This window comes from Cercospora beticola, chromosome 9, assembly GCF_033473495.1.
Source record: "Cercospora beticola chromosome 9, complete sequence".
Taxonomy (NCBI): Eukaryota; Fungi; Ascomycota; class Dothideomycetes; order Mycosphaerellales; family Mycosphaerellaceae; genus Cercospora; species Cercospora beticola.
Genome location: NC_088943.1, coordinates 928,079 through 944,878, shown reverse-complemented (window position 1 = coordinate 944,878; position 16,800 = coordinate 928,079). Strand labels below are relative to the sequence as shown.

The 16,800-nt window shown below is 52.2% G+C and overlaps 9 protein-coding genes across 9 annotated transcripts; 6 read left to right on the top strand and 3 right to left on the bottom strand.

Annotated features, from left to right (window-relative positions):
- Window positions 1-141: 141 nt before the first annotated feature.
- RHO25_012599 (uncharacterized protein) lies at window positions 142-1,752 on the bottom strand (the record flags this gene model as incomplete). The annotated part of the gene is made up of 2 exons (XM_023603899.1): window positions 142-1,085; window positions 1,134-1,752. 2 exons carry the CDS (start codon window positions 1,750-1,752, stop codon window positions 142-144), a joined length of 1,563 nt encoding a protein of 520 aa, XP_023449853.1.
- Window positions 1,753-1,880: 128 nt separating this feature from the next.
- On the top strand, window positions 1,881-2,920 carry RHO25_012598 (uncharacterized protein; the record flags this gene model as incomplete). The annotated part of the gene is made up of 3 exons (XM_023603898.1): window positions 1,881-2,045; window positions 2,096-2,581; window positions 2,645-2,920. The coding sequence occupies 3 exons, from the start codon at window positions 1,881-1,883 to the stop codon at window positions 2,918-2,920; spliced, it is 927 nt and encodes a 308-aa protein (XP_023450205.1).
- A 356-nt stretch (window positions 2,921-3,276) lies between these two features.
- On the top strand, window positions 3,277-4,107 carry RHO25_012597 (uncharacterized protein; the record flags this gene model as incomplete). Its single annotated transcript, XM_023603897.2, has 2 exons — window positions 3,277-3,823; window positions 3,878-4,107. The coding sequence occupies 2 exons, from the start codon at window positions 3,277-3,279 to the stop codon at window positions 4,105-4,107; spliced, it is 777 nt and encodes a 258-aa protein (XP_023450200.1).
- A 240-nt stretch (window positions 4,108-4,347) lies between these two features.
- On the bottom strand, window positions 4,348-5,316 carry RHO25_012596 (uncharacterized protein; the record flags this gene model as incomplete). The annotated part of the gene is made up of 1 exon (XM_023603896.2): window positions 4,348-5,316. One exon carries the CDS (start codon window positions 5,314-5,316, stop codon window positions 4,348-4,350), a length of 969 nt encoding a protein of 322 aa, XP_023450199.2.
- Window positions 5,317-6,806: 1,490 nt separating this feature from the next.
- On the top strand, window positions 6,807-8,540 carry RHO25_012595 (uncharacterized protein; the record flags this gene model as incomplete). The annotated part of the gene is made up of 1 exon (XM_023603895.2): window positions 6,807-8,540. The coding sequence occupies one exon, from the start codon at window positions 6,807-6,809 to the stop codon at window positions 8,538-8,540; it is 1,734 nt and encodes a 577-aa protein (XP_023450202.1).
- Window positions 8,541-8,804: 264 nt separating this feature from the next.
- Window positions 8,805-10,754, top strand: RHO25_012594 (uncharacterized protein; the record flags this gene model as incomplete). The annotated part of the gene is made up of 5 exons (XM_065603569.1): window positions 8,805-9,492; window positions 9,563-9,576; window positions 9,631-9,659; window positions 9,716-10,500; window positions 10,705-10,754. 5 exons carry the CDS (start codon window positions 8,805-8,807, stop codon window positions 10,752-10,754), a joined length of 1,566 nt encoding a protein of 521 aa, XP_065459641.1.
- A 102-nt stretch (window positions 10,755-10,856) lies between these two features.
- RHO25_012593 (uncharacterized protein) lies at window positions 10,857-11,531 on the bottom strand (the record flags this gene model as incomplete). The annotated part of the gene is made up of 2 exons (XM_023603893.2): window positions 10,857-11,255; window positions 11,328-11,531. The coding sequence occupies 2 exons, from the start codon at window positions 11,529-11,531 to the stop codon at window positions 10,857-10,859; spliced, it is 603 nt and encodes a 200-aa protein (XP_023450285.1).
- A 1,976-nt stretch (window positions 11,532-13,507) lies between these two features.
- Window positions 13,508-14,782, top strand: RHO25_012592 (uncharacterized protein; the record flags this gene model as incomplete). The annotated part of the gene is made up of 3 exons (XM_023603892.2): window positions 13,508-13,652; window positions 13,706-13,972; window positions 14,025-14,782. 3 exons carry the CDS (start codon window positions 13,508-13,510, stop codon window positions 14,780-14,782), a joined length of 1,170 nt encoding a protein of 389 aa, XP_023450511.1.
- A 1,018-nt stretch (window positions 14,783-15,800) lies between these two features.
- Window positions 15,801-16,789, top strand: RHO25_012591 (uncharacterized protein; the record flags this gene model as incomplete). The annotated part of the gene is made up of 2 exons (XM_023603891.1): window positions 15,801-15,852; window positions 15,921-16,789. The coding sequence occupies 2 exons, from the start codon at window positions 15,801-15,803 to the stop codon at window positions 16,787-16,789; spliced, it is 921 nt and encodes a 306-aa protein (XP_023450284.1).
- Between the last annotated feature and the right edge of the window lie 11 nt (window positions 16,790-16,800).

Below are 16,800 nucleotides of genomic sequence, written 5' to 3'. Positions count from 1 at the left end.
GTCAGTATTTCCAGCGCGGGGGCAACAACGTAGCGCTGGAGAGCATTTCCACCAGCAGTACTGGCTACTCGAATGCAGATGCGTGCCTGGAGACATTTATACCTATCTGCCCCTGCTCATGTCACTTCTCTGTCACCTCTTCTAATCTGACCTCTCGCTTGAGATTTTGCTCTTTACAAGCAGCGCCGCAGGAATCATCAGCCCGCTCATGGCTGTATAGAAGCCCCACATGTTCTTCAGCGCTGTGGCATAAACGCCCAGATTGCCTCGCACTTGGTGCAAATCGCTCAACGAGCTACCTCCAAGCCTACTCTGGAGAATAACACTCCCCACTACCACCGAGATACTGGTGAAAAGAGTCCGCGCAAAAGTCATCGCTGACATTGCTGCAGTCAAATCCTTCGGTTCTGTATTCGCTTGCAAGGCGATCAGTGGCGCCTGAATAACTGGGCCAAGACCAATGCCGGCGACGACGAGATACATGATGAGTTTGGCCCAGTCCCTTTCGACACCATAGTCGATGAAGAGGCCCATTCCAATCGTCGTTACTACTGCACCAAAGTACATCGGCCAAACGTAACTTCCGGTCTGCTTGATCACCCATCCGGTCAGACAGGTCGCAAAAGTCACCGGAAAGACGAAGGCGAACATGGTAACTCCAGAGATGATTGGCGACAGTCCTACGACAACTTGACAGTAGAGTGGTATAAAGAAGTCGCATGGTATGAACACAAAGTTGTGCAAGCAGGTCACCGCAAATGAGGCGGCATTCGTCCGAGAAGAGAAAACCCTAGTCGGAATCAGCGGATTGCTCGCCAGCTTGGCTTCGAATAGCAGGAATAGGCCGAGAAGGACAACGCCAAATACGATTAGGCAGACAACTTCAGCGGATCCCCAGGCTTTGGATCCTCCAGCGCCTGTTTCGAGTCCAAGAAGAAATAAGATTGTGCCGGCCACGATCAACGTCGCACCTGTCCAATCGACTGCACGAAGCCCTTCAGCAATGGGCAAGTTTGGCGTCTCTATCTTCAAAGCGAAAACCAGCATCACCAACGACGCACCGCCGAAGGGCATGTTGATGTAGACTGCGACACGTCAGTAACGGGCCAACAGGGAGTGTCTCGAGTACTCACAGCACCATCGCCAGCCCAGCGACTGCGTAAACACTCCACCTAGCACGGGCCCAAGACCTCCGGCCACAGCCCATACGGCGGCGGTGATGCCATAATACTTTGCACGATCCTCGATCCTGAAAAGTACCCCGATCAGGATCGTCACCAGTATCTGAAGGCCGGCTCCACCAACGCCTTGGAAGGTCCTGCCAACGATGAGCATCTTCGCAGAGCTCGACAACGCCGCGATCAGATTGCCAGCCATGAAAATAACACTCGACAGGATCAGCAATATTTTCGTGCCGAAGACGTCAGACATCTTGGCCCAGATAGGAGTCAACGCTGTGCTGGCCAAGGTGTACGAGCTGCCGACCCAGGCATACTCCGAGGCTGTTGCGTCCAAAGTTCTGGCAATGGTCGGCAATGCAGTCGCAACGATCGTAATATCCAAAGCGTATAAGAATTGGGCCAGACACAGAGAGAAGACCACGATCCGCCTTTGCAGTGTTCCCATCTTGTCTGCGCCATATTCGACAGGTTCAGCTTGCGTGCTATCGACAGCATTTTCGACAGCTTGTTTCTCATTTTCTGCGGCTTTGAGGACTTGTGACCCTGGCGTCTGATCATCATTCTCATCCATGGCAACAAGTTCGATCAGGGAAATGTAACGCTGAGGCTGGGAAAGAAGAACAACGAGGAAACATTCTTTGGTATGCATGCATTACCTCGTGTGGACAAGGATACCCACTCGGTGACCCGGAAGTCAGAATGGAGTTACAGAATATCAAAGAGTCCCTCGAAGTGCAGAACTTGGGCAATGGTTTCGAAATGAAAGAGCTGCTCACCAACGGTCCTTCGCAAAACTTACGTCGCACTCTGCTTGGTGTCGCAAGCCAGTTCTTCCAGCAGTTTACTGGTATTAATCTTGTTACTGTAAGTCTGATTGCTCCATCATATGTATGCAAAAATGACATTGCCCACAGTATTATGCGACTTTCGTTTTCGAGAACTCCCTTGGTTTCGGTCCAGATATGTCCCGTCTGCTAGCAGCAGCGAACGGCACGGAATACTTCATCGCAGCACTATGCGGTCTACCTCTGATCGAACGACTCGGTCGGCGCAAACTCATGTTGAGCTGCGCATTCGGTATGGCAGCTAGCATGGCGATTTTAGCTGGCACCGTAAGTACGGGACAAGAAGATCCAGAGACTGGCGCTCCGGTACTTGGAAACGCTGCTGGCATCACCGCCACTGTGATGCTGTTCGTGTTCAACACATTCTTCGGTATGTCCAATCCATTTAATGTGCTCAGAGCTCTTGCTGACATGAGAAAAGCCATCGGCTGGTTGGGCATGACCTGGCTGTATCCGGCTGAAATCACAAGCCTGCGAATTCGAATCCAAGCAAATGCTCTGTCCACATGCTCGAATTGGTTGAGCAATTTTGTGATTGTTATGATTACTCCTCCGGTAAGTCGCGAAACAGTACACACAAAACCTCTCAACTCGAAGCTAACACATAATTCCTGCTAGGCATTCGCGAGTTTGGGCTACCAAACATACATCATTTTCGCGGTACTGAACACGGCGATTATACCTGCTGTATACTTCTTCTTCCCTGAACCCAAGGGACGAAGTCTCGAAGAGCTTGACGTTATCTTCGCCAGTGCGCATGCAGATGGCGTTAGTCCTGTGAAGCGAGCGAGAGAGATGCCGAAGTTGGAAGATAATGCTCTGGAAGCAGAACTTGTCAAGTACTTTGGAGGTGATGTTGAGGAGGTGCGGAGGAGGAGTTCTGTGGGCATGTAAATTCTGCTTGTGTTATACTTGTGTGTATTGTCGGAAAATGCACAATGCAAAGAACGTTCGCCATGGCATGCTGGAGAGGCAGCACAACACACGTGGGGGCTCATGACGTCCACATGGAGCTTCGGAATCGAGCTTCCGCTAATCTACCCCATTCCGACGACATTCCAGTGAAGCTCCTGCACAAACCACCGGCTATGTAGCTCTCTGAAGAAGACGGAAAGGCTAATAAAGCTTGGCCGCAATGTACCTAGGTAGGGCGGGGGGCGAGGGGCATACTTCATCTGAAAAACTTCATTCAACCTCCAACGTGAACAACAACTACTCTCGCACCTCGCCCCCATCACCAGTCGCCAACAATGTCCGACAAAGTCATAGCCCACCCCTCAGCAGCCTGCTGCATCTCCGGCAAAATCCACACCGGCGACCCCAAAGGCCGCACCGAACAAATCCTCGACGTAGAAACCTACATCGCCTCCCCCTCCCCCTCCAAATCAAACGGCAACATAATCCTCTACTTCCCCGACGTCTTCGCCCTCTTCACCAACAGCAAACTCATGATGGACGGCATGGCCGAAGCCGGCTACCTCGTCCTCGCCCCCGACTATTTCCGTGGCGATGCAATTTACAAACATAAAAAGAACCTCGCCGATCCGAATGATAATCCGACATTTGATTTTCCGGCTTGGTTGGCGAAACATCAGGAATTTTCGCATCCTTTTGTGCCGAAGTGGGTGGAGGAGGTGAAAGCGAAGTTTGGGAAAGAGGGGACTAAGTATGTTTGTACGGGGTATTGTTATGGGGCGCCGTATGTTTGTGATCAGCTTTCGGAGAAGGGGATTTGTGAGGCGGGGGCTTTTGCGCATCCGGCGTTTTTGCAGGAGTCGCATTTTGAGAATGTTAAGAGTGAGTTTGTGATTTGGGTGTTAGAGTTGCTGGAAATGCTGACGTTCGTGACAGAGCCAATATTCCTCTCTTGCTCCGAAATCGATCAAACATTTCCAAAGGAGTTCCGCCGCCGTGCAGTTGACATTCTCGATGAGAAGAAAGCGCGCTATCAAGTTCAAGTTTTCCAAGGCGTCAGTCACGGATTTGCCTTGCGCGGCGATATGGATGACAAATGGCAGCGGTATGCAAAAGAGGCCAGTTTTCAAGGTATCCTCGACTGGTTCGATTGGTGGACAAAGTAGTAAGTAGAATCTTTTGGGTGGTGCTGCCGCCGCTTCGATGAAAATATGCGCTACATATCTGAACGGAAATGCTGTACAGCTGTCGTGATGATGATGATGCCCTCTCTCCGAGATTGTAATGCGAAACTGTTGAAAGACATACGAAAATCGCTCAATTCGTGCGCCGTGATCCATGCTGTGTTTGTGTTTCCTCCAATCCTTGTGATTTCATTCGTGCCCGAAAAGATTGAAATATGCTCGCTATGCAAGTTCGGGAATCTGGCTGATACGTCGTTGTGATTGCCTGCTCGAGGCTTCGCTGGATATGGAGCTCCTGCTCCCACCTATACCGCCCAAGTGCGATCTGCTGATCATGCGTCTCATACTGATCGAGCCTCGTGGTGTGGCGGGCTCGTGCATCCATTCAGATACCTCTGTCTGTGCTGTTGAAGGCCGGGAAATTTCTTGTTGTTTTTGTGGATGGAAAGCGTAGTTGTTTGCGAATCTAGCCAATTTCCTGAATACAACCTGCATCGTAGGCCGTACTGAGGCTGAATGCATTGATTCTTGGGATACTTCCTTGCCTAGGAAGACATTGTGGCCGATGACGAAGCCGAACCAGTCCGGCTCGCTAAGTAAGTGGATGCATTGGACCCTCATCTCGCCCACGGCGAAGACTTGCCCGTCGCGGAAAGAATCGAACTTCGATCCCCATCCTGCGTTCTGCACTCCGTACTGCCTTGCGAACATGCGCTGTACACCTGCAAGTGCCTTTCCAGTACATATTCGTGGGAACTGGCCATCGTTGTCTCGTAATTGCGTCCTCAGGTACCATGCCGATGTGGGGTGGTCCTGGACGGCGTGCGTCTCCAGGATGCGGACAACATGGTAATTATATTCCTTCACGAGATACAAGATCTGATCAGCTGCGGTTGTGTTGATGCCTGGTGAGTATGGATTTCGGTCAAGCACAGGGTCAATGATGATTGCCTCTTTGGTCGAAGGGTCCGCCACGAGGTACTGATGCCGGTTGGTGGATTGTTCATACAGGGTGTGAATGATGGGTTCGATGTCTGATGTGATTACTTGGACACCTTCCATATCGTCCTGTACCATGGGAGGCGCGACTGCTGACTCGAAGGCGGCATGCATCCCCGTTGGCCCTCCGGAAGATCGGTCGGAGACGGGCGAGACCATTTCGCGATCATTGTTGGCCGAGCGAAAGGACATCCTGTTCCGCGACTTGGAGAATTTCAGAGCGCAGGCCGACGCGAACTCGCGAAAGGTGGTGGCATGGAGGGTATGTCTGCTCTGGAGGGGAGATTGGGTGTGCGACTGGGGCTCGTCGGTTCTGCGTGGTGCAGCATCCAAACCGTGCCAACCGGGGCCCCCTGGACTGCCGGCCCATGTGTTGCGCCATGTTGATCGCTTCCGCCCTTCCGACCACATCGCCGCGCTGTCCCACTGGTGATGTCGCACACGACGCGCCGATTACGAGTCTGCCAGCGCGCGCGTTGTCGCAGATTGCGCGGGGTGTCGCGAGTACAGTGAAGCAGTGTTGATAATGCGAACAGCTGTCGCCTCGCGCGCCCTCTCTCAGCCTGGCCACTCCTTAGCCTCGTCGGGCGGTACCTGCAGACGCCTCCTCGCCCGCCTCGCCAGGAGATTCGGGGTCCGCAATGATCTGCACCAACATCAACCAATGAAGTCTGTTATCGCGCTGGACTGGTCGCCGACGAAATCAACCACGAGAGCCGCTTCGAAGTCTCGCTGCTTCGACAAGAGCACTGGAGGACAGCCTGGTTCACGGCAGCGAGCATGAAAGCAGCAACAGCACGCTCTCCATATACCGCCTGATGCGCCTGCTGGCCTTCACCGATGCGACGAGTGCAACACGGCACAGAAGAACCCGAGATCGCCGAATCACATCCGATCACGCTTTCACGAGGAGGAGATGAGCACATCTCGAGGGTGATGAGAGTGGATGACAATGGTGAACATATCTGCGTGAGCAGCCGCAAGCATCTCTCTCCCGTTTGGCCGTTGTGCTGCGCTTGTGTGGTGACATTCCGCGTCGATGGCAATGCCGCGAACGGCGGGAGCAGTCCAGCGCTTGGCAAAGAGGAATCGCATCTCCAAATCCAAAACACATCGGATCTGAGGTCTGGGATATAGTGTCTCTCCACTCCGATACTGACGACAGCAACGCTGCAACGGTCGATCAGAAGTCCACGGACGGTCGCGAAGCGCAAACTGGCACCAGCTTAAAGACAAGAACACGCACAGTCGCTATGCTGTCAAAGCGCGATCAACGCAGACGTGATCCTTGGTATGGGTGATTCGTAGTTCGGAGCACTGCGAGGACGGTTTTCATGGCGGAGCAGTTGCAATGGAGTCGTCATGTCGAGTAGGCCACACATGTCTACTTGCTGGTGCTCTGTCTGCTCTGCTGGTTCACATTCTGTAAGCTCGGTCCGACCAAGTTCCTCTTTCGCCCAAACTCCCAAAGAAGCAAATTTCGCCGACTCCACACTCCACACTGCGGAGGTCTGGTCCACGGCAGTAGGATCGCCCTCCACTGTCCACTCGAAGGCGATGACTTGGTGCTGTCGTAGATTGATATATCAGCGTGAAGTCGAGCATTGTAAGTCAAGTCAATTCATCATTCTCACAATCTCACAATGCCTCACAGAGAATCTCCACCTCCACAGCACGCCAAGATGGCTCAGAAGACGATCGAGAAGACTTGGTGGAAGGAAGCCAGCGTCTACCAAATCTATCCTGCCTCTTTCAAGGATAGCAATGGAGACGGGCTAGGAGATGTGCCTGGCATCATATCGAAAATACCTTACATCAAATCACTTGGAGTAGATGCCCTTTGGCTGTCGCCGATATACGCCTCCCCTCAAAATGACATGGGCTACGACATTTCAGATTACAGAGACATCCACCGTCCCTACGGAACACTTGAAGACGTTCAGCGGCTGATTGATGAGCTTCATGCCAACCAGATCAAGCTGCTCATGGACTTGGTTGTCAATCACACGAGTGACGAACATGACTGGTTCAAAGAGTCACGGAAATCCAAGAGCAACTCAAAGCGGGACTGGTACTTCTGGCGAGATCCTAAAATCGATGAACATGGGAATCGCACAGAGCCCAATAACTGGAGGAGCATTTTCGGTGGCAGTGCTTGGCACTTTGATGAAGTTACACAGCAATATTACCTTGCACTATTTCTCCCGTCGCAGCCGGATCTCAACTGGGAGAACGAGGAAATGCGGCAGGCGACCTACGGGGACATGCGCTTCTGGCTGGATCGTGGCGTCGATGGCTTCCGCATTGACAGCATGAATTTGATGAGCAAGCACCCAGACTTGCCGGACGGAAAGATTACAGATCCCGAGTCAAAGTACCAAGACGGATCCGAATTCTTCGCGTCTGGACCTAGGATGCACGACTACATTCGTGAGATGCGAACCGAGGTGTTCGATCATTACGATGTAATGACTGTCGGAGAGCTTGGTTTTACCAAAGACGAGCAGTCTGTGTCGGACTACGTGGCGAAGGACCGACACGAACTGAACATGGTCTTCACCGGCGATGTGGTTGACATGGACTTTGGGCCAACTGGAAAGTACTCTCGGGACGACTTCCACCCGCGGAAACTGCGCAAAATCACCAACATGTGGCAACAAGCTATGCCAAAGTTCGATGGTTGGAACAGCATATACCTCGACAACCACGACAGTGGGCGAAGTCTCAGCAGATATGGCTCAGATCTTCCGGAACACCGTGCTGCCGCGGCCAAGCTCTTCGCAATCTACCTGACTACTCTCAGCGGTACTCCGTATCTGCTCGCTGGCCAGGAGTTCGGCATGGCCAATCTCGGTAAAGACTATCCTGCCGAGGCATATATCGATGTCGAGGGCAGCAACTACTACAAGGAGATCCTTCAACGACGTGGCGGTGACACATCGAAGATGGATGATGTACTAAAGGAACTGCAATTGAAAGCTCGTGACCACGGCCGCTTGCCTGTGCAATGGAATGCAAGCCCCAACGCAGGCTTTACGTCGCCTGACGCCACGCCTTGGATGACTATCAATAAAGATCACAAGCAATGGAATGCCGAGAGCCAGTTGAATGATCCGGATAGTGTCATGGCATTTTACAAAAAGATGCTTAGTCTGCGGAAGGAGCAGAAGGATCTGTTTGTCTACGGGACTTACGAGCCGATTACCGAGCAAGAGACTGGAGAGTATGTTCTCGGATGGGAGCGGACAGATGCAGATGGCGCGAAAGCTGTCGTGCTGCTCAACTTCTCAGACCAAGAAGTTAATCCGATGGGCAAGTATAATGGCCTGACAGAGCTGGTTTCGAATGGGAGAGGTCAGATCAACGGCGATCAGGTGACACTTGGTGCATATGGTGCGATTGTACTCAAGCAGTAGACCAGATGTTACGCCAAGCTTAGGGCTTCCGAGCTTACCCTGCCCGCTTCCCCTCCTTCCCTCCACTCCACGCCCTGCCAATGCCGGCCCGGTGGTATACACGTATCGCACTTCGTGTCAGAAGTGCTCCTAGCTGTCGAATGAGGATATAATTGAACACGCACGCGCTCTGCAGACTTCCTAGAACCTCGGCTGAGAATCAGCTATAGATTTAGTCCTCGCATCAAGCAGGAAAACAGCAATCAAAGTAAACCTTCTTCAACCATGGCAGACACAACAAAAGACTGGCAATCCAAAGCCGCAGCAAAACGCGCAGCAGAGCTCTCCAAAATCCCTCAAGAATGGCGCCTCCCTCAAGAATACCTCACCGGAAACGAAACAACTCCCATCTCCGTCCTCGACATACCCTCCAAATGCGGCATCCTCTCCCCAACCGAACTCGAAATCACACAACTCACCGCAACCTCTCTCGCCCAAAAAGTCCAATCCGGCACCCTCAAAGCCTCCACCGTCGCCCAAGCCTTCTGCAAACGCGCCGCAATCGCCCAACAACTCACAAACTGCCTCACAGAAACCTTCTTCTCCGACGCTCTCACTCGAGGCGCCCAACTCGACGCTTACCTCACCGAACACGGAAAACCTGTCGGACCTCTCCACGGTGTCCCTATATCCATCAAGGATTCTTTCCGATATAAAGGCGTGCAATCTTCACTGGGGTTTGTTTCGTTTTTGGAGAGGGGAGTTGATGAGGAGAATTCTCCGTTGGTGGATTTGTTGTTGGGTCTGGGGGCGATTTTGTATTGTAAGACGAATGTGCCGCTTACGCTTATGACGGCGGATAGTCATAATAATGTTTTTGGACGGGTGTTGAATCCGGGGAATTTGAGGTTGGGGGCGGGAGGGAGTAGTGGGGGGGAGGGAGCGTTGGTGGCTTTTAGGGGGTCGGTGATTGGTGAGTAGTTTGTTGCTTTTCGTTTGCATTTTTTGTGAAGATATGAAGGGCTTTTGCTGATGTTTTTTAGGTGTTGGTACAGATGTGCGTTGTTAGAGGCTGGTTCGGGGAGCCCATTACTGACCTTTTGTTGCTTAGATTGGTGGGAGTGTGAGAATACCAGCTTTGTAAGTTCCCTCAAAAGTGAGCAGTATTGTCCATTCTGACTTTTGCTTTCCCTCAGGTGCAACGGCACATATGGCTTCAAGCCAACCCCAGGCCGAATACCCTACGGAAACCAAGCTTGGTGCTCAGCACGCGGAAGTCCCGGTTTCCCAGCATGCGCCGGTCCCCTCGCAAACTCCTTCGAAGACACAGCATTCTTCCTACGTACCATCCTCTCAGCCTCACCCTGGGACCACGACGCCACAGCAATATTCTACCCCTGGCGCTCCGCAATCGCCGACCAAACCCCCTCAAAACTTCGCATAGGCTACTACATCGAAGACCCATCCTTCCCCACTCACCCACCAGTCCGCCGAACCCTCGACGAAGCAGCGAAAGCCCTCGCAGCAGCCGGCCACGAAATCATAGTATTGAACAACACCCCCTCAATCAAAACCTCCGTAGACCTCGCAACAGCGTACTGGTCCATGGACAACACCCGAACATTCCTCAAAAATATCGAAGCTGGAGGTGAACCTCTTATTCCTTCTTTACAACGTACATTGGGTACAATGGTGGCGAAACCAGAAGGTTATACACTCGAAGAACTCTTCGGCGTCAATGTCCTTGCTGGAGAATATAAAGCCCTCTGGCACGACTTATGGATCGCGAATAAACTCGATATCATCCTCTGTCCTCCTGCGCAGACGACTGCTGTACCACATGATGATTTCGGTGTACCGCATTATACGATTTTGTGGAATTTGTTGCAGTATCCGGGGTTGATTATTCCGGTGGGGAAGGTCGATAAGGCTGTTGATCGGGATGAGTTGGCGAAGCCGGAGGTGGAGACGAATCGGATTTGTGAGTTTGGTTGTGATGAGTTAGGTTATTGAAAGGAATAATGCTGACTGTGGATGCAGATCGAAGTGAAGACGTGCATGGTGCACCTACGTCGATACAACTTGTTACGAGAGCAATGCAGGATGAAGAGCTCGTTAGTTATGCCAGGGTTATTGATAAAGTGCTGAAAGGTACTTGAAGTGCGAGATGATGGAAGCAACACAGGGCGGGAGTATCAGAAGACCACATTGCAAGCTGCCGAGGCAGTCAAGTAGTCCAGTAGTCATACATGATATATTTTCTGTCGAATTTCTCTAGTCCCTATCATACCTCATCCCCATCACTCATCAACTCTATCTCCCATCTCCTCCTCACAATCAACCAAACGACGGGATCGGCGGCAGCGGAATCAATCCCCCTTGTTGCTGAAACACAGCAATAGCCTTATCAAACTGCTCCGCAATCTGCGCATTAATCAGCGGCGCAAACCCCGCCAACGGTCCCGTCAATTTCGCCGTAATCGCATCTCCCAAATTCGCGCTCTGTTGCTTTTGTGTCTGAAGCGATTGCGCAACTGTCTTGCTAACAGAGAAGAGAAACGCGACGCTATCGAAAGCTGGTTTTTTGCTGGAGAGGTTGGGGAGAAAGGTATCGAGGTCTGCTTTGAGTGCGAGGACGCCTTCGGCGACTTTTTGCGTGTCGGCTTCGTTGAGGACTTCGGATTGTTGGGCTGTGGAGGCGGCGGTTACGACGGAGTCGCCGACTGCGGAGGTTTGCTGGGGGAGTGGTGTTAGGATGTGTGCTTTTTTGGTGAGGAGGTGGGGTATGAGTGATGTGGATCTATATACCTTTTGAATTTTTAGGACTTTGATGAGGCCGTCGAGGTCGCCTTTGTTGAAGGTGTTGACTGTTGCGTTCAAGGTTTGGACATTGGTCTGGACGTTCTTGAGTGCGGCGACTATGCTTGCTGCGTCACGCTTGACGACTGTGTAGAGTGGATGAGCGGAAGCGACTGTCAACAGACCGCTGATGATGAGAGACGTGAGACGCATGGCGAGAGAGGTCCTTGGAAGATTGTTTGATTGAGAAGGATCGTTGTCGATGAAGCCTTCGAGACTGGTGATCCATCATTCTTATTATATTTTCTTCACCACTTGACGACAGTCCTCGATCTGCGGGGTCGCATCTCGTTCCTGGCTCGTTCTGCATCCTCCTTCACAAGTGATGCCATGCTTTGGCACAATTTGTGCAGTTGGGGCACAAGACAGTGGTTCAGCTCGTATGCTCGCATGCAATACGCAGATGATCGACTGTGTCCGCGAGCAAGTCAAGCCGGAGAAGCAACATCTGACGACAGATCTTTCCAACGAATTACCTACACGGGCAAGAGGCTCTTCCAGCGCGCCAGTTGCAGGTGAAAGTGTAGTCAAGTTAGAGCTGTCACGGTGCCATGGAAGAAACGATGGAGCCAATCAGGCACAAGATCCACAAAAGGTCTTGGTATCAGCTGCAGCCTCGGTCTTGTTTTCTCCGCAGGCGATCACGACTTGAGTTCGGCATTTTGGTCCATGCTGAGTTGTGCATGTGTGAGGAACACCAAGACTTCGTACCTGCCATCGTAGGATGTGTTTCCATTGTCAGTGACCCCCGGCATCGAACACTATTGAAGCCGGCGATGCTGAGATGTCAGAGCAGATTACTTATCATCTCTTTCAGGAAGTCTTGCCGTTCTGCCTACATTCTCTCATCTGTTGACTGATTCAAGTCTGACTGGGCCAGCACTCGAGTATGGTTCTCCTGTCAAACTGTTATTATATCGAACGCCGCAGCATACCTCGGGCCGCTTGCCCTAATCGATTGGCATCAAGGCATGGAAATCGCGCCCCAAGATTCTGGTCGCAAGATGCTCAAAGTTTACAACAGAATGTCCTTGCGCCGTGTCCGGGCTTCCAGCATCACCGGAATTGTTTGAAGTTGATTAACCGAGCCCTTGATGGTGGACGCACGGTGTTCCAGCGGCGATCATCGACATCATGGTTTCTCCACAACTAGGACAATGCTTGGCGGATGCACAAATGCCATACACACGTGTGAATGTGAAGATGCTCCTCCATTGCAATGCTGCTGTTGCAGTTTCGCCGACGGGGTTCGCGCCCATTGGACAGCCCGACATCTATCGGCCGCTCCGGACTCACTGCATGGTCAATATCGAGCTGGGCACTTCTATCCCTACATCGCCGTGCTTGGCAGTGGCCTTCTCGCCGCTCTCTGTGAAGGAGAAGTTGGCGTCTTGTCCATGTTGCAATGCTCCGGATAGGATCGCTCGGGATCACCGTGCTCGCAGCCAAGTTCTGGGCTCATTCGAACGTGCTGGACACTGCAGCTTTGGCAGAACCCCTGGACACCCTCATCGAGTTCGATTAGTGAAGCGTCCGGTCGATACGATGAATGCGAAAGTAAGACCAAGCAGTAGTCTTGCCAAATAGGGACCAATGATGAAGAGTGAACTGAGGCAAGTCTGACTGTGACGAGAGAGCACAAGGTTTTCCCCACGCGTCGGCCTCGTGCGGGTATTCGGCTTGGCACGAACCTTTTCTTGGCCCGTTCGTGCCCGGCCCTCCTTCCATCTTCTCGACCCACTCTGCAACTGGCGTTCCTCGTAGACGCTATGCATCGCTCAATTTTCGATTTGATTGCATCGCCCTTTGAAAGTTTGATGACTGTCCTCTTCATCAATCAGCGCATTCGGTGCCCAGCAAGATGAACGGACTTGTCTCTCTTCGGAGTATTTGGCGGCAAGTGCAGAGTTCAAGACATGGTCCCGGCGTTTTCGCTCAGGCCCAAGCAAGCGGATTGCCAGGCCTCAGATGACAACCTGGCAGCGTGAGGACGGCAAGCATGGGTGGGCGGGCCATCGACTGCGCAGCTCGCAGCTTACTTAGGGCCGTATCCCGCCGTCGCGACGACTCCTCAGTTGCGCGGAGTCGACACATGCGCCGCTGGACTTCACGTCCTCTCAATTGTCAAGATGGTCCCTCTCGAGGCCGCGATACCGACTTTCATCTGCTCCTGCCTGTCCTTTCTGGCTAGCACTGTCTTCGGCATCTTCTACATCCTGTATCCGCCCGAGCGACATTTCAGACAAGCACTGATTGTGAACCTGTTGGTGTCTGGTATGCAATGGCAGCGTGCGTGAACCGACGGGATCAGTATTGACTCTTTGTAGACTGGATCAACTCTCTAAACAACAGCATTTCCGGCGCTGTCGTGCTGTCGAGAGTACACCAACCTGGCCCGGAGCTCTCCATTGGTCCCGCATGCACGGCGAATGGCTACATTGGACAATTCTCGGTCCAGGCGATTGACTTCAACATTCTCGTGATCTCTTTATCAGTGCTCCTGACTGTGCGGCAACCACGATTCGTCATCGAGCCTCCGTGGTGGCAGGTGGCCTGCGTATGTGCGATCCCATGGATACCACCGATCATCACTGGTAAGCTTGCAGCAGTTTCTGCTCATGAAGGGGGCGCGCTGACCGTCGATAGCGAACGTTGCATTAGGTCTCGACCTCTACGGACCAGTGAGCGGTAACTGGTGTTGGATCCAAGCCAAATACTTTGGTCTGCGATATGCCTTGACGCACGGTTGGCGCATAGCCATCTTCGTCATCACCATTGCCATTTACACATATATTTACATTTACCTCATGCGCGCATACGGGCGACTGGGTGTGGGTTCCAGCAGCGGCGGCACGTACGACTCCTCTGGACATCCGCTTGGCACAATCGAAGACAAGCACCATCCAACAACACACGAGGAGCGAGGAGGTCGTCATATTCGTGTAAGGTCCTCCATCACGACAACTTTCGGTCATCACCACGATACGCCTTGGAAGACTAAAGAGCCCAACATTGGCGAAGAGGAGTCTGAGGTGGGCAGCATTGTCAGCAATGTCAAACATGGACATACTCCAAGTTGCAGCACCGCCAGTGACACTGCACCATTGAGTTTTGTTGGCCACACATCGCCTGCCTCCGCGAATACACGCATTTCATCGGCCGCGGCCCGACAGCGAAAGCAAGCAGTACGAAAGATGCTGCTTCTAAATGGCTACCCGATCTTATATGTCATTCTGTGGATTCCTGGTATGGCCACTCGCATCTGGGAGGCTTTTGACACTGCGCCACTTTGGCTACGAGGCATGCAAGCAAGTACGCAATTGGTTGGCTTCGCGAATGCTTTGACTTATGCCTACAACGAGCAGCTTATTCAGAGAATTCGCCAGCCATCGGTGCATCGCTGAGCAAACAGCATCGCACAAGTTTAGGCTCTGGAATGAGACGCAGATGAAACCGTGTTGGATCTCCGAGCCTCCGACTACCTTCGTTCCCCTTTTACAGGTCCTCTGAGAGGTGCCCCAAGAGCGACAGAGCTCAAATCAGCACTCCTGGCTCGCTAGAAAGCTGGCAACGATACCATGGCACGATCAACATACTGGCATCATCGGTGTTCAGGAGCAGTCAGACCTGATTTCTAAACGGGCATGGCCGTTTCTTAGGCGTTACGACACTAGGTGTTTGCCGAGTTGCCAGGAACCAGGATCGCTCGGAAGTAGGGAAGTAGAGTTCGCATGACCGACGGGGATGAAGCTGGAGGACGGATTGACAATCCCGATATAGGCTGATGCCTTAGCCAGAATGCTCTGCGCATTCGCGATGGAAGTCAAATGCAGGAGGAGATTAGTGAAGATGACTGTGATACCCGAGATTAGTGAAGAGATGAAGATGATGATACCCCAAGGACCGTACAAGAACTACGAATGAATAATCAATATCAATGTCGCGAGTTGCACAACGTCCGGACGCTTTGCAAATTGGCGTAAGCGCCAATGAACCATCAGTCGTGACTGCCCTGGTCGCTTATTTCGGCTTCGACAGCATCGGCCTCTCGGTACATCGCGCTTACCCTGCACTACTGAACTGCAGTCTGGACGTACATTGCAGTCTCAACAGTACTCTTCCACAGAGTCTCGCTTTCTGAACGAAGTCACTGAGCTCAACTGCCCGCAACACCTCTGACTGACGTCGACGTCTTCTGCAGACGCAGATCCCGCTTGGCTCTTGGCCTTCGCTTCCCATCAGCAAGTCAAGAGTCGCGCAGCAACCTCGTGGCAGTGACGTTGAGCGTAACCTAAGATTTTGCAAGTAACAGTATTTCGGCGTGGCGATCATGGTGTGTCTATATATGTGTACTTCGATTCTTGTACATTCGTTGAACTCGAACAGGCACAATCCCAACAGCACCAGTCTTCAACAGAAGCCATGCAGCTCCCCGTAGGACTCAGCACATTACTCATCAGAATCATTTCCTACAGTAAGCAAAAACAGACACCAGTGCACTAACTTAGCTCAGAGTCTAGTTCAACTGACCATCTCCTGCAGATATTCGGTTTGCCGCCACGGACCGAGGAAATGGAGAAGAGCCATGGACTGGCGTCCGAGCACCCCGGGTGATTTCCCAAATTCGATTCAATACGATCAACAACCCAGCCGCTTTTGTCGGTATGCAAGAAGTTCTGAAATCGCAACTTGATGATGTTGTTGCTGGATTAAACGCAAACCGAACGACGAGTGAGCCTGAATGGGCATTTCTTGGGGTTGGAAAAGAAGATGGGAAGGAAGCGGGAGAGTATAGTCCTTTGTTGTATCGGCCTTCGGTGTGGGAGTTGAAGAATTCGGAGACGATCTGGTTATCTCCTACGCCTGATGTTCCCGGTTCGAAAGGCTGGGATGCGGCTGTTACGAGAGTTTTGACGATTGGGGATTTTAAGCATAGAGAGACTGGGGCGTTGGTGACAGCTATGAATACGCATTTCGATCATGTGGGGACTGTGGCTCGCGAGAACTCGGCGAGGATTATTACTGAGCAGATCAACAAACGACAGAATGCCACGGGAAGTGGTCGTGGTCGACAAAGGCCTGCCATTTTTATTACTGGGGACTTTAATTCGGAGCCTGGACAGGAGGCGTATCAGTATCTTACGCAACCATCATCGCCGGTCTATGATGTTCGAGAGAGTATTCCCGAGGAACAGCGATACGGCAACAGGATTGGAACATTCAGCGGCTTCCAGGGCCAGGCTAACACTCTGATCGACTACATCTTCTTGAACAAGGCCGGACCCTGGTCTCCCCAGACCTATGCTGTACTGGCAAACGTCTTCGACGAAGGCATCTATTACAGTGATCATCAAGCGGTAGTGACAGATGTCGAGCTGGACTTGCGCCGAGGGAGAGGTTACTCATCATGAAGCGGATACAC